General features: G+C 36.1%; 1 protein-coding gene across 2 annotated transcripts in view; it reads right to left on the reverse strand.

Moving 5' to 3' along the window:
- The window catches only part of LOC137397533 (rab3 GTPase-activating protein catalytic subunit-like), a 54138-nt gene that overhangs the window by 24247 nt on the left and 15889 nt on the right, over positions 1-14002 (reverse strand). For both annotated transcript variants that reach the window (XM_068083835.1, XM_068083828.1), the window contains exons 7-9: positions 9648-9813; positions 4245-4350; positions 676-832 (exon numbers count right to left, since the gene is read on the reverse strand). In XM_068083835.1, coding sequence (XP_067939936.1) covers positions 676-832; positions 4245-4350; positions 9648-9813 — 429 coding nt within the window. The remainder of the gene's footprint in view (positions 1-675; positions 833-4244; positions 4351-9647; positions 9814-14002) is intronic.

The following is a 14002-nucleotide window of genomic DNA, read 5'->3' on the forward strand; positions in this document are numbered from 1 at the left end:
GGCCTATATATAAATACATGTACCCAATGCTGAGTTAGATCTCTCCTCTTTAAGGGCCTATATATAAATACATGTACCAAATGCTGAGTTAGATCTCTCCTCTTTAAGGGCCTATATATAAATACATGTACCCAATGCTGAGTTAGATCCCTCCTCTTTAAGGGCCTATATATAAATACATGTACCCAATGCTGAGTTAGATCTCTCCTCTTTAAGGGCCTATATATAAATACATGTACCCAATGCTGAGTTAGATCTCTCCTCTTTAAGGGCCTATATATAAATACATGTACCCAATGCTGAGTTAGATCCCTCCTCTTTAAGTGCCTATAAATAAATACATGTACCCAATGCTGAGTTAGATCTCTCCTCTTTAAGGGACTATATATAAATACATGTACCCAATGCTGAGTTAGATCTCTCCTCTTTAAGGGCCTATATATAAATACATGTACCCAATGCTGAGTTAGATCTCTCCTCTTTAAGGGCCTATATATAAATACATGTATTCAATGCTGAGTTAGATCTCTCCTCTTTAAGGGCCTATATATAAATACATGTGCCCAATGCTGAAAATCCGACTCAAGTTGATTTTAGAAACTACAAGGATTATTAGTAATCACCTATCAGCTATCTCTGTATGTTTATTTTACTTTCATGTCTAGTTCCATATACCTGTGCACTTGGTTATCGGATATGACCTCCTCAGACATGTTGAACCACATAGCATACAGGTGCAGGTTCTCAATGGGATTCCGAGTTGTGCCAAAGGGCAACTGCGATACTCCTGCCCAGCCAACGGAAGCCAATGCCACACCATCTACCACATCTGCTAACAAACACCAAATATTAATCATAGTGATAATCATCTACTATATAAACGGCAATCGTTGTATGTGTATCTGTGTATCTGTCCACCTTATAGAGTATTGTACTTTTCGGACTATTAGCCGCTACTAGGTATCTAGGGCGAATTAACGGAAATCTCCGGTTAGTACACGCCTCTATACATAACCTATCCATCGTTTGCCGTTTTCACACAAAAGTGATGTAATAATTACAATTCTATGGCTTTCTTGTAGCTTCATGGCACGCGATGCTTTTTGTCCTAGACGTATTAGGGCTAATTTGTTTTCGGCAAAATGATATCGACAATAGACTATCTCGATATTAGAATTTGGAGATTAAATTTTATTAACTCTATGAAACACGATGGCGTTTTTGTGAACCTCTATTTCTGGCTTTTCTTAAGGTTCAATTGCTAAATCGCTGTTAAGGTCACTACTTTTCCTGCGGACAATCGTATTATCTCGAGTAGGAATAGCATTTAGATTCTCTCACCTTCGATCAGACAAAGACACTACAATATTTTATTTTTACATAACATATCGCCGTACCAGTATCGTCGTATTCAGAGTTTTGATGGATAGCTGTTGGTGGAACTGCAACTTCTTTATACACACACTTCTATGCAAGAATTGTTATCATTAATTCAACATATTCCCGAATTTTATTTTGTTTTCTCAGTTCGTATTAATTGTATCATTACCGAATCATCTCATATTGTAATCATAGCAAAACAGACTTAATTTAGCTATTACTTGCTAATTATTTCACTGTTACATCTAAACCTTTTTATAGTCGTTTTATTTTTAAAATTTATTTGACCTGCAGGAAACATTTTTCTCATGATATGAAGTTTAAAAGTTGTTTGACAAAGTAAGTTTGAAAACCTTTACAGTTGTTTTAGGTAGAATGGCAAATGTTGTTATATGTTAAATACAAATCAATTTTCTGTTCAGTTTTTTTATTACCCGGGCAACGCTGGGTTGTACAGCTAGATGTATTAGCTTACATATCTTTCCTTTTAAACCTAACCAATGAGTTTTTCGTAATTAATTTCACATTTTACAACAAACATTTGTAAGATTACTGTAAGATTTATCGTTTAAGATTGCAAGTATCAGTTATTCTCCACTCTCTTATATTTACATACATTTACATACTTTGAGAAATATACATATATAGAAGATATATCAATTTAAATTCTCTTATTACATTTATAAACTTCTTATGACTTTTGAATTTATAATATAAGTTTTTAAAAGTTTGTTTCATCGTTGTTATTATTTCAACTTGCATTCTTTTTAACATAAATTGAGTATCGTGTTTGAAGTTTAAACATTATTCATTTTCTTATCACTGTTATTATTACTTGATTAATTTCCAATCTTTATTATTAATATTACTATTTTATTCCACCATTTTTGGCAAACATTGTCCTAATAAAATTTCAACTACAAACTACTATGATATTCTGTCATATTTTTTAGTATCGTCGTATTCAAAGAATTGATGGATAGTTTCTGGTGGGACAGTAACCTTTTTATACCCACACACTTCTATGCAAGATTTGTTATTATTAATTCAACATATTCACGAATTTTATTTTGTTTTCTCAGTTTGTATTAATTGTATCATTACCGTATCATCTTTTATTGTAATTGTTGCAAAACCGACTTAATTTAGCTATTACTTGCTAATTATTTGAAATTTACATCTAGTCCCTTTTACAATTGTTTTATTTTTTTTAATTTATTAGACTGGCAGAAAACCTTTTCCTCATGATATGAAGTTTGAAAGTTACAGTTGTTTGACAAAGTTTGATAAACTTTACAGTTGTTTTTATTTTCTCTTAAATTATTTCAACTACACAAAACACTTTTCTCATGATAGGTTACCTATCATGTTTTCTCATGTTACCTATGTAGTTTGAATGTTAGAATGGCAAATGTTGTTATATATGTTAAATACAAATAGATTTTTTGTGCAAAGACTTTTTTATTACCCGGGTACAAGTACAGCTTATGGTGCAAAATGTTGAAAAAATACTTTACCGAAGTTGTTTTCTCACCTTGGAGCGGATTAAAATTTACATTATTTTATTCAGAAAAATTGTTTCGGATCTCGAACTTCTGGAACTGATTATGTTCGAGAACTGAGGTTCCACTATACGTTATTAAAAGATATAGACCACTGAAAGTTATGAAGTTTTAAATTTACATTGGTTTGAAAACCTTTACAGTTGTTTTATTTATTTTTAAATCAGTTGTCCTGCACAAAAGATTTTCCTCATGATATGAAGTTTGAAAGTTGTAGTTGTTTGAAAAAGTTTGAAAACCTTTATAGTTGTTTTATTTTCTCTCTTAATTTATTTCAACTACACAAAACACTTATCTCATGATATGTAGTTTGAAAGTTAGAATGGCAAATGTTGTTATATGTTAAATACAAATCAATTTTGTTTGCAGACTTTTTTTACTACCCGGGCAACGCCGGGTAGTAAAAAAGTCTCGAGGCTTCCCGAGTCCGAGGTGCGGCTTTCCGGATGAATGAGTTGGCGAGTGCGAGGCGATTGATTGCAAAGCGATTGAGTGCTAGGCGATTGATTGCGAGTGCGAGGCGATTGGTTGCGAGACAATTGGTTGCGAGTGCAAGGTGATTGATTGCAAGGCGAGTGGGAGGTGATTGCAAGGCGAGTGGGAGGTGATTGCAAGGCGAGTGGGAGGTGATTGCAAGGCGAGTGCGAGGCAATTGATTGAGAGGTATTTGATTGCGAGGCGATTGATTGCGAGACGATTGATTGCGAGGCGATTGATTGCGAGGCGACTGATTGCGAGGAGAGTGCAAGGCGATTAATTGCGAGGCGCGCAGACCGATTGAGTGCAAGGCGATTGATGGCGAGTGCAAACCGATTGATTGCGAGGCGAGTGCAAGAGTGCGATTGTCAACTGCGAGGCGGGTAAAGACTGGTCATCCGAGGCGGGGGCTCAGCGACAGAAGCGCGCGATCGTCAATTGCAAATATAGACGGGTATGAAGGGATGCATGAATCTAGACACATGAATCTAGAATATTTACTAGATTTTACACGCATCTAGCTGTAAGACACATTGCAGATTTCCATTGTTCTCCCCCCCAACATTGAGATGTATATGTGCATACATACTCTGATCAGGACAATTTCAGTAGACTGCATATTTGGAGTTGTTTTACAGTATGAAAAACAACTCTCAATAAACCTTATGCTGCACCTGAATCTGCTTCTGTAGGCGGGTAATGCAGCTAGTACACTATAAAACAAAAAATTATATCAAAGATTAAAGAACATTTTTTTCGTTTTTTAGACTCATTGTGGGATTTCTTCAGTTAAAAATCAAAGTTTCTATTTATAATTTATTGTACCTGGTAATGGCTGAGGCCAATCAGATGTATAAGTTGCCCAGTCTTGTAGGATGTATGTGGCACGAATGGACACGAGGGCTTTAGGCTCAGGCTCTACTCGTATATTCTGTTACAATTCCAATACACATTGAGTGAAACATTATTCGACTCCAATATACATCGAGTGATACATTCTTCAACTCCAATTACATAGAGTGATACATTGTGCAACTCCAATTACATAGAGTGATACATTCAAATACTCAGATAAACAAAGAGTAATACACATGTACATATAACACATACTTCAATAGACAAAGTTACACACATTCAGCTATTCCATTAAATGGCGAGTTTCATCCCACGACCAAACACGAGCGGAGCGATTGTTTGGGAGATTTATGATAAATGCATGTGCACACAACTCACGAAAATTATTTATCAACACCGTCGCAAATCCTTGTACCGAAATCTCATCAACAAGTTTAACAATTTTTCAATGGAGTCGTTCAAGTATAATAACGATACAAAACACATATAAACCTATTTAAATATGTTACCAAGTCTTTATTATTTGTAGACAATATCCTAAACCTTACCCATCTGATTGGATTATACACAAATAGACAGATTAATTTGGCCTAAATTTGCAATAAAAAACTTCACAAGCTTTTTTAATCAAAATTAAGACCGGCCAACGATATGCCAATAAAGCTGTGAAAGGGGAATTTCTAGTATATATATATATATATTTTATATATATACTAGAAATTATATATAATATTATATATATGAAATATATATATACTACCATATGTATATATTTCATATATATATATATATATATACGGTATGTATATACATATTTTATATACATGTATATATACATCCTGTAAAACCTCCAACCGAACAACACTTTTATTTAAACGCCACCACTCAGTAGAGAAGGGTCCACAGAATCGTATTAATAATGAATCGTTTAACAATTAATTTACATTAGTTTACATGAATAACAATTAATTCTCTCGTCCAATTCTAAAGCTTTTTATTTTATTTCCATTAAAACTTCGAAAGCAACACCATAGAAATAATTTATAACTGTCTCAGGCTAATAGTAGTTCCTTGTTTAACGCTGTCTTGATACTTCGAAGTAAGTGTACATGTATATAAAAACCGGCTTAAACTTACGATGCTAAATTATGACTAGCTTTAGGATGAAGGTTGCGTTTAGGGGGCAACACTTTTACGCATTGCATTTGTGCTAAATGCAATGCGTAAAAGGAACTACGCATTGGACAATCAGAAGCTTGTTCCATCAAAAGCAACAATCAGAACATAAATATTCAAGCAAACGATGCAAATATTTTTGTTTCAAAAATGTTTTTTTGTTTCTGCATGTAATGTAAGTATGGTTCTGTTATGTCACTTGTCTGTGAATATATATATTTGTATCATTTGATTGATTATCATTATATAACCTAGAAATTCCCTGTCATACAGCCCACGACCTGATAATGAAATAAGTAATAATGGAAAAAAGAAAGAGTAGTGCTGGTTGTTGAAAAAGTCGTTGTCAGCAGGAATTGACAGAGTATAGTGTAAATGAGAGTTGTTCGAGATGATATAAAATAAATTTGAGGGAGCACGACTTCAAAAAGGAAATTCTAGTAATCTAGGAATTTGACAGGGGAACTTGTTGGCATGTATGACATAGTTGTATTTGAGCATTGTATGTAATGAAATGTTTCTCGTTACATCCGGTACGCGTGAGCTGTGATATGTTGTTGTCACATCTGCCTAGAAAGTTGTTACGCAGTTCTTGAAAATCAGGACAATCTAAAGACTGAAAATGAGGAATGTGATGAAGGGGGGGGGCAGTATTGGGAGCAATATTGTTTTGTGCAATATTTTCATGGTCAATGATGTCCATAATAAAGTCATGATCATCATCTGAAAACAGAGGAGCTGCTAAGTCCATGTCATTTACATCGCCTCCAACATCTACTAAAGGATTCTCTGAATCAGATGAGTTGTTGTTATTAATTTGAGTACCGTGTTGTTGAACATTAGCATTTGATGTTGATGGTTGCTGTGAGGACCTTCTATTTATTCCCCTATTGAGCTGTAATAATTGAGAGACACGTGGACGGCCACTGCGTCGGCCATGACGTGGTGTTCTGGAAAGTTGTATGTCCATGGTAGTTGTCAAGTTGTTTTGAAATTAAATTCAAAAAGTCAATTATGCAAAACAAAAGGTTGTAAAAAAATCACACCTAATCTACTACTATCTTAAACTTATGTTTAACAACAATAAAATGAATATTAATTAAAGCTGTAGGCCTAACCTACTGTAATGTATGTAATTTAACAACAGCAATAAGGAAATATGTTTATTATATCTCTGAAATGCAATATTAGAAGTAAAATGGCAAGCTGCTGTGTAATATACACAGTTTGAAAATTGGTTGTGTTGAATGTAGAATGGTTTTAATAGTGATCTAGCGAAAAGCAAGTATGAGCGTTCACACGTCTGGAAGTTTTTTGCAAACTTGAACCAAAATAAAAAAGATGTTTTTGTCATAAAGGGGCGTTGTAGTTCGGCCCTAGCTTGTACATAAGATGCAAAGAATTTTGGCCAAAGTTTTAAATAATTTAATGAAACTTTCAATAACTGAAAAAAAAAACATAGGCTGATAAACTGTGTACCACAATTTTGTACCTGTAAATCGGTCTATGCCTCAAACGGTCTACGTTTATTACAGAAACCTTCGGATAAATAAATTCGAATAATTATTCTTATAATTAAATCTTATATTAATTTTATAAAATTTAATAATTATTCTTATAATTAAATATTTTTGCAAGATATTAAAAACGGAAAAATATTAGAAACCTTCGGCAATTAGACAATGCTATAGACTGGTGAAATGAGCACGTTTTTCTCGTGAAATGCGCCCTGCTTAATAGTTCTACTATCTGTCGCACAGCTTTATTGGCGTATCGTGAACCGGTTTTAATTTTGATTCAAAACGCTTGTGAAGTTTTTTTATAGCGAATATAGGCCAAATTAATCTGTCTATTTGTGTATAAGCCGATCAGATGGGTAAGGTTTAGGATATTGTTTACAAATAATAAAGACTTAGTAACATATTTAAATAGGGTTTATATGTGTTTTGTATCGTTATTTTACTTAAACGACTCCATTGAAAAATGGTTAAATTTGTTGATGAGATTTTGGTACAAGGTTTTGCGACAGTGTTGATGAATAAATTTCGTGAGTTGTGTGCACATGCATTTATCATAAATCTCCCAAACAATCGCTCCGCTCGTGTTTGGTGGTGGGATTATAAATTTGCAAATTTATGGCATACTATTTAATAACATTTTGCAGTTATCTTAACATGGCTTGCAATGGATTGACGCTCATAACTTCTCTTCTATCGCACATAAAAAGCTAGTTTTGGCTGTAAACTGTAGCAAACACATCAATGAGTGCAATGAGCTTTTATGCAACATTGTTAAATATAAAATAAAAATATGTCTTCAAATTTAGAATGAAATGAAAATTGAAAATGCCAACAAATTGCAAAGAAGGAACCCAGCCTATAATATCATCGCAGGTCAATTCAAGCAATCGATATCAACTGGTAGAAATATTTTTTGGTTTCTCGATGTATATTTATTAAGAGATCTTTGATGAGTTGGAGGTGAGTTAGCAGATTTATCGCATCCAAAAGGTTTAACATCGCTCTACGGGAAAAAGAGGGTAAAATATAAGCAACATTTACTTTACCCGAAACAAGGCTAAATTTATCTTACGAAAATTCTGACGAGCCATTTGAAAATTACAACGCCAGCCTCTATTTGAACGCCACTTTCAAATGACCCCCACTAGGGAGGAAGAGTTGAAAAATTTAGCGCCATGGCATTCAATTAGAGGTTTTACGGTATATATATATATATGTATATATACTAGCTGTGCTACCCGGCGTCGCCCGGGTATTGAAAATCAGCTTATAAAAATGAGAGGTAATGAGAGTTGCCTGCCACTTGCTATTAGCCTGGCACATTGCCAATGGATAATTAGAGTAAGCTTACTAATAAGAGCTAACGATTCTCATGACATTACGCCATCAAGTTGCGCTGTGACAGAAAATGGTAGCGTATTTGCATATAGCGACATATATCGCCTAATGAATTAATCGAGCTCATGTGGCTGAGTTGGTAAGGCAAACTGGAGGGTCCGAGATCAAATCTTCTGTGATATGGATTCTTTATTCCAAGATTTTAATAGCTATTTTTACACGCACATTGACGACAGATACACACAACCAACTTTGAGATACATGTATATACATGTATATACGGTTTATATATATATTGTATGTATATAGATAAGACTTCTATATATGTATATATATATATATGTATACTAGCTGTGCCACCCGGCGTTGCCCGTGTAATAGAAGAGTATTTGGACAGAAAAATGATTTGTATTTAACATATAACAGCATTTGCCATTCTAACTTTCAAACTACATATGAGAAAAGTTTTTTGTCTTATAAGCAATGAGAAGTAGTGAGAGTTTTGCTATTAGGCAGTTTAATAATGTGAGCGAACAGCTTCTCGTGACGTTATGCTATGACCCACGTCATACGTAAAGCAGTTAGGTATTGCTCTGATATAATGGCTTATATTGGCAGGCTAACAATTCGACTTCCATAGTCCAGTGGGCTAGGTGTGAGACTTGTGAACGGCTTGGTCCGAGATAGAATCCTCTTCAGTACAGTTCATTTGTTTTTAGATTTTAAGATCTATAGCCGGATTTCCGACACACGGACTTTGAGAAATATATAGATATATAAGGCTTATATACATATATATAAACCGTATATACGGTTTATATATATGTATATAGATAAGACTTATATATGTATATATATAAGGCTTATATATATATATATATATATATATATATATAATCCTACTCCAATAAGCACTTATCATATGAGCCATGCTATGTGGATCGTAAAGTTTGATATGAACATAGTACTTAGTGTTATGTACATAGCATAATTACCATACGAGTCATAACATGCCTAGACTTCAGTTACTGTATAAACTGTATTTTGAAGATTTTAAACAATAATTGCATAACAAACAAAAAAATTGTATCCCTAGTACATCCTAGTACCTCAATATGCAAACCATATAATCTCTATGTATAATCTCCATGTATGTATAATCTACATGCATAATCTACATGTAAGTATAATCTATATGTAAGTATATTCTACATGTAGGTGTAATCTACATGTAAGTATAATCTAATGTAAGAATAATCTACATGTCTGCATAATCTACATGTATGTATAATCTATGTGATTACTGGTACTACTAGACATAACTGCAACTATTACTCACAATTTTGCCTTTGAACAGGTCAAGAAGACCTGAGAGGTCTCTGAAGCGGTCAGGAACATGGCTAAGATGAACCATATCGAAGGAAGTGCTCAAACCAGGTGAGACATACTCTCCCAAATAAAACATTCTCTGTGAATCCAATGACTGGAGAAATATTGGCAGTTGACTAAAACGATACAAGGATGCAGACAAACTCATTTGATTACAGTTCAAGTTAAAGTTCAAATGAGTTCATTTGGTAGCTCTGTACATGAGGAGATCTTCTACACAGCCTTGCTGTCGATTGACTGAGACCAAGGGACAATCAACTTTGTGATTGTCTACTCGATACAAAATTAGGATGCAAAACAGCTAGCATTATATTGTAGTTGCATTACTAATAGCTTCTCACATAAAGTAACTTCCTCTAAACACACGTTACTAACCGACTTCCCACACAAAATAACACCCTCTGAACATACATTGCTAATTGTAACAAATTATGACTTAGTTTTCATGCCGAGTGTAAGTCATTCTCATCAGACATTATGGTATTGTGGTATGGTCTGTGATTTGGTTGTATTGCGTAATCACCTATTAGTGAATGCCAACACTCTAGATCACTTGACTTAGTATAAATACTGGAACAGATTTTCAACGGAGGCATTCAATATTTGACAGTTTTACTGTACACGTCCGTCCGATAGAAGAATACATCAACAATCCTCCACATCATTTTCTCTCTCAACTGGATTAGCAAGCTGTATATTACTTGTCAGGACACTTCTGACTGTCGGACTTTTTTCTCAACATTTTTTATCACACAACCATTGTAATAAAAAAAATTGGCGGTAATTATGACACAGAATTCCCACCATTGTCACCACGAGACAGAGCTTTTTAGATAGAATAGTGGCCCCGAGAAGAGCTGAGATGGGAGAGGAGAACTAATGAAGTGACTATCGGTCGATACTCATTTTAATAGACTGCTAGCCTACGTAATAGAGTTCTCTGAATTTATTGCCGTTTATTCAAATCTGAGCAGTCAATTATAATGCGCTCGCTTAATAAATGTTCGTTGTAGTATAATAATAATAATAATATTATATGTATGTTTGATATTAGCAAATTTTTACGTTAACCATTTATTACCATATTGTTTCAAGATTTGCATGTTACTATATAAATACTCAGAAAATTATTAATACTCGTATTGCGTGATTAGTTAGTAACAAATATTATCGTTTTTGTATTCGAAATATTTTATTGTGGCAATGGTTGACCAATTATTGTGCAGCCAATCAACTGTAGATTTTTCCGTGGTTTGCTATATAGCCTTTCAGTTTTGTCATTGCTGTTGTGTTACTGCTTGGTACTGTGAGATATAACACCAATAAAGATACTGCGTTCTTTACAATAGCTCTGCTTGATTTCCCAAAGCAAATAGTGTAAAAAATTCTTGCCACTGTTTCTGACTTTAGCATTGTGATATTAGCCAGCGTATCATAGCTGCATTCACTATAAGTGCTATTGACGGAACATCAAGAATTATTGCGATTGGCTTACTAAGAGGTAACAGTTGGGAAAAGGCACCATCGAGTCTGTTTATCGACTCACCCTCGAGTCTGTTTATCGGCTCACCATCGAGTCTGTTAATCGGCTCACTCTCGAGTCTGTTTACCGGCTCACCCACGAATCTGTTTAGCGGCTCACCAACGAGTCCGTTTATCGACTCACCCACGAGTCTGTTAATCGGCTCGCCATCGAGTCTGTTTATCGGTTCACTCTAGAGTCTGTTTATCAGCTCACCATCGAGTCTGTTAATCGGCTCACTCTCAAGTCTGTTTACCGGCTCACCCACGAATCTGTTTAGCGGCTCACCAACGAGTCCGTTTATCGACTCACCCACGAGTCTGTTAATCGGCTCGCCATCGAGTCTGTTTATCGGTTCACTCTAGAGTCTGTTTATCAGCTCACCATCGAGTCTGTTAATCGGCTCACTCTCAAGTCTGTTTACCGGCTCACCCACGAATCTGTTTAGCGGCTCACCAACGAGTCCGTTTATCGACTCACCCACGAGTCTGTTAATCGGCTCGCCATCGAGTCTGTTTATCGGTTCACTCTAGAGTCTGTTTATCGGCTCACCATCGAGTCTGTTAATCGGCTCACTCTCGAGTCTGTTTACCGGCTCACCCACGAATCTGTTTAGCGGCTCACCAACGAGTCCGTTTATCGACTCACCCACGAGTCTGTTAATCGGCTCGCCATCGAGTCTGTTTATCGGTTCACTCTAGAGTCTGTTTATCGGCTCACCATCGAGTCTGTTAATCGGCTCACTCTCGAGTCTGTTTACCGGCTCACCCACGAATCTGTTTAGCGGCTCACCAACGAGTCCGTTTATCGACTCACCCACGAGTCTGTTAATCGGCTCGCCATCGAGTCTGTTTATCGGTTCACTCTAGAGTCTGTTTATCGGCTCACCATCGAGTCTGTTTATCGGCTCACCATCGAGTCTGTTTATCGACTCACCCACGAGTCTGTTTATCGGCTCACCATCGAGTCTGTTTATCGGCTCACCCCTGAGTCTGTTTATCGGCTCACCCCCGAGTCTGTTTATCGGCTCACCCCTGAGCCTGTTTATCGGTTCACCCTCAAGTCTGTTTATCGGCTCCCCACGAGTCTGTTTATCAACTCATCGAGTTTGGGTGAACTCGTTCTTGAGTTGGGAGTCGTCTAACCTTGTCCAGTAAAATTTACTTCGCTATCATAATATCATATAACTCACACAACTATCACAATATCATGTAACTAATGCAACTATCATAATATCATATATCTCGCGCAACTATCATAATATTATATAACTCGCGCAACTATCACAATATCATATAACCACCCAACTATCATCTACTATATAAACGACCAAAAATCTGTCTGTATATTTGTGTATGTGTTAGTCCGCTTTATAGAGAGGTCTTTTCTTTTTTTGATTCGATAGTACAGTGAAATTTATAAACAATCTATTTCGGCATAGATGCCTTTTAGACCACCTATTGTTAAACCGAAACAGTCATGCTTTGCCGAACTACCTATGCCGAAATATATTGTTTATAAATCTTGCCGTGGTCGTACAAAGCCAACGGAAGCTCACGTGAGCATTTGTCTTTTTCGGCCACCGAGAAAATTGTTTTTGTTTCGAAAATTACCTACTAAATTTCTAATTCAAAAAGGTAAGTACTTATCATTCAATGTTGTATTGTTTATGAATCGCCACAACTCCACTACCTAAAAACGTTGCACTTGCCACTGTTGGTGATAGTAAACATGTTCATTTCCTTCTGCAGCTGAGTTACCTTCATTTTTTTCAGTTCTACAAGTACTGTAACTTACTACTACAGAACTTGCACGGGTACTTTGAGTATTGGGATAGGCAAGGGTGAGAAGAGAGCAGCTGGTATCGACTTACTGTCACCCTGCTTTAGCCATGGCCAGCTGTACGTTGCCTGCTCAGAAGTAGGCACAAGCCAAAAACTGTTTGTTCATATACTCGACCGACAGAAAAACAAAAAATGTTGTCTATCCGCAAGTGTTGCGTTGAATTAAGATTGTGTTATTGTTATGTCATGCTTGCATTGAATTAACATTATGGTATTGTTATGTTATGCTATGTTCTTCACGTTTTGCTATACCTACATATTATCTACATGCAGCATTTTCTAACATATTTTTAGTAGGCCTATATCTATATATTTTCATGCATTCGTTTTCCTTACTGTATCTCATAAAAGGCTATCGTGTTGGCGTTATGTTTTATTATTGTCAAGTGCCGATGCATTGTATACTAGCTGTAAAACACATTGCCGATTTCCATTGTTCTCCCCAACATTATTGACATGTATGACTGCATATGTGTATGCATAGTCTGATCAGGCCAACAATTTTAGTAGACTGCATATTTGGAGTTGTTTTAGAGTATGACAGACAACGTGCAATAAACCTCTTGCTGTACGTGAATCTGCTTCCGTGGACGTGTAATGCTGCTAGCGGTTTGGGGCTGTGGCGTCACTCGGGGATGCGCCTGAGACCTTTTTCGCTTCGAGTGCGGCGGGAGTCTCCGAGCACGGTGCTCCGGATGAACAATTTGCGAGAGCTAGGCGATTGATTGCGAGGCGATTAATTGCGAGGCAAGGTGAATGCGAGGCGATTGATTGCAAAGCGAGTGCAAGGCGAGTGCGAAGCAATTGATTGCAAAACGATTGAGTGCGAGGCGATTGATTGCGAGGCGATTGGTTGCGAGGCGATTGAGTGCGAAGAGATTGATTGCGAGGCGATTGATTGCGAGGTGATTGATTGCGAGGCGATTGATTGCAGGACGA

Source organism: Watersipora subatra, chromosome 1 (assembly GCF_963576615.1).
Source record: "Watersipora subatra chromosome 1, tzWatSuba1.1, whole genome shotgun sequence".
NCBI classification, from domain to species: domain Eukaryota; kingdom Metazoa; phylum Bryozoa; class Gymnolaemata; order Cheilostomatida; family Watersiporidae; genus Watersipora; species Watersipora subatra.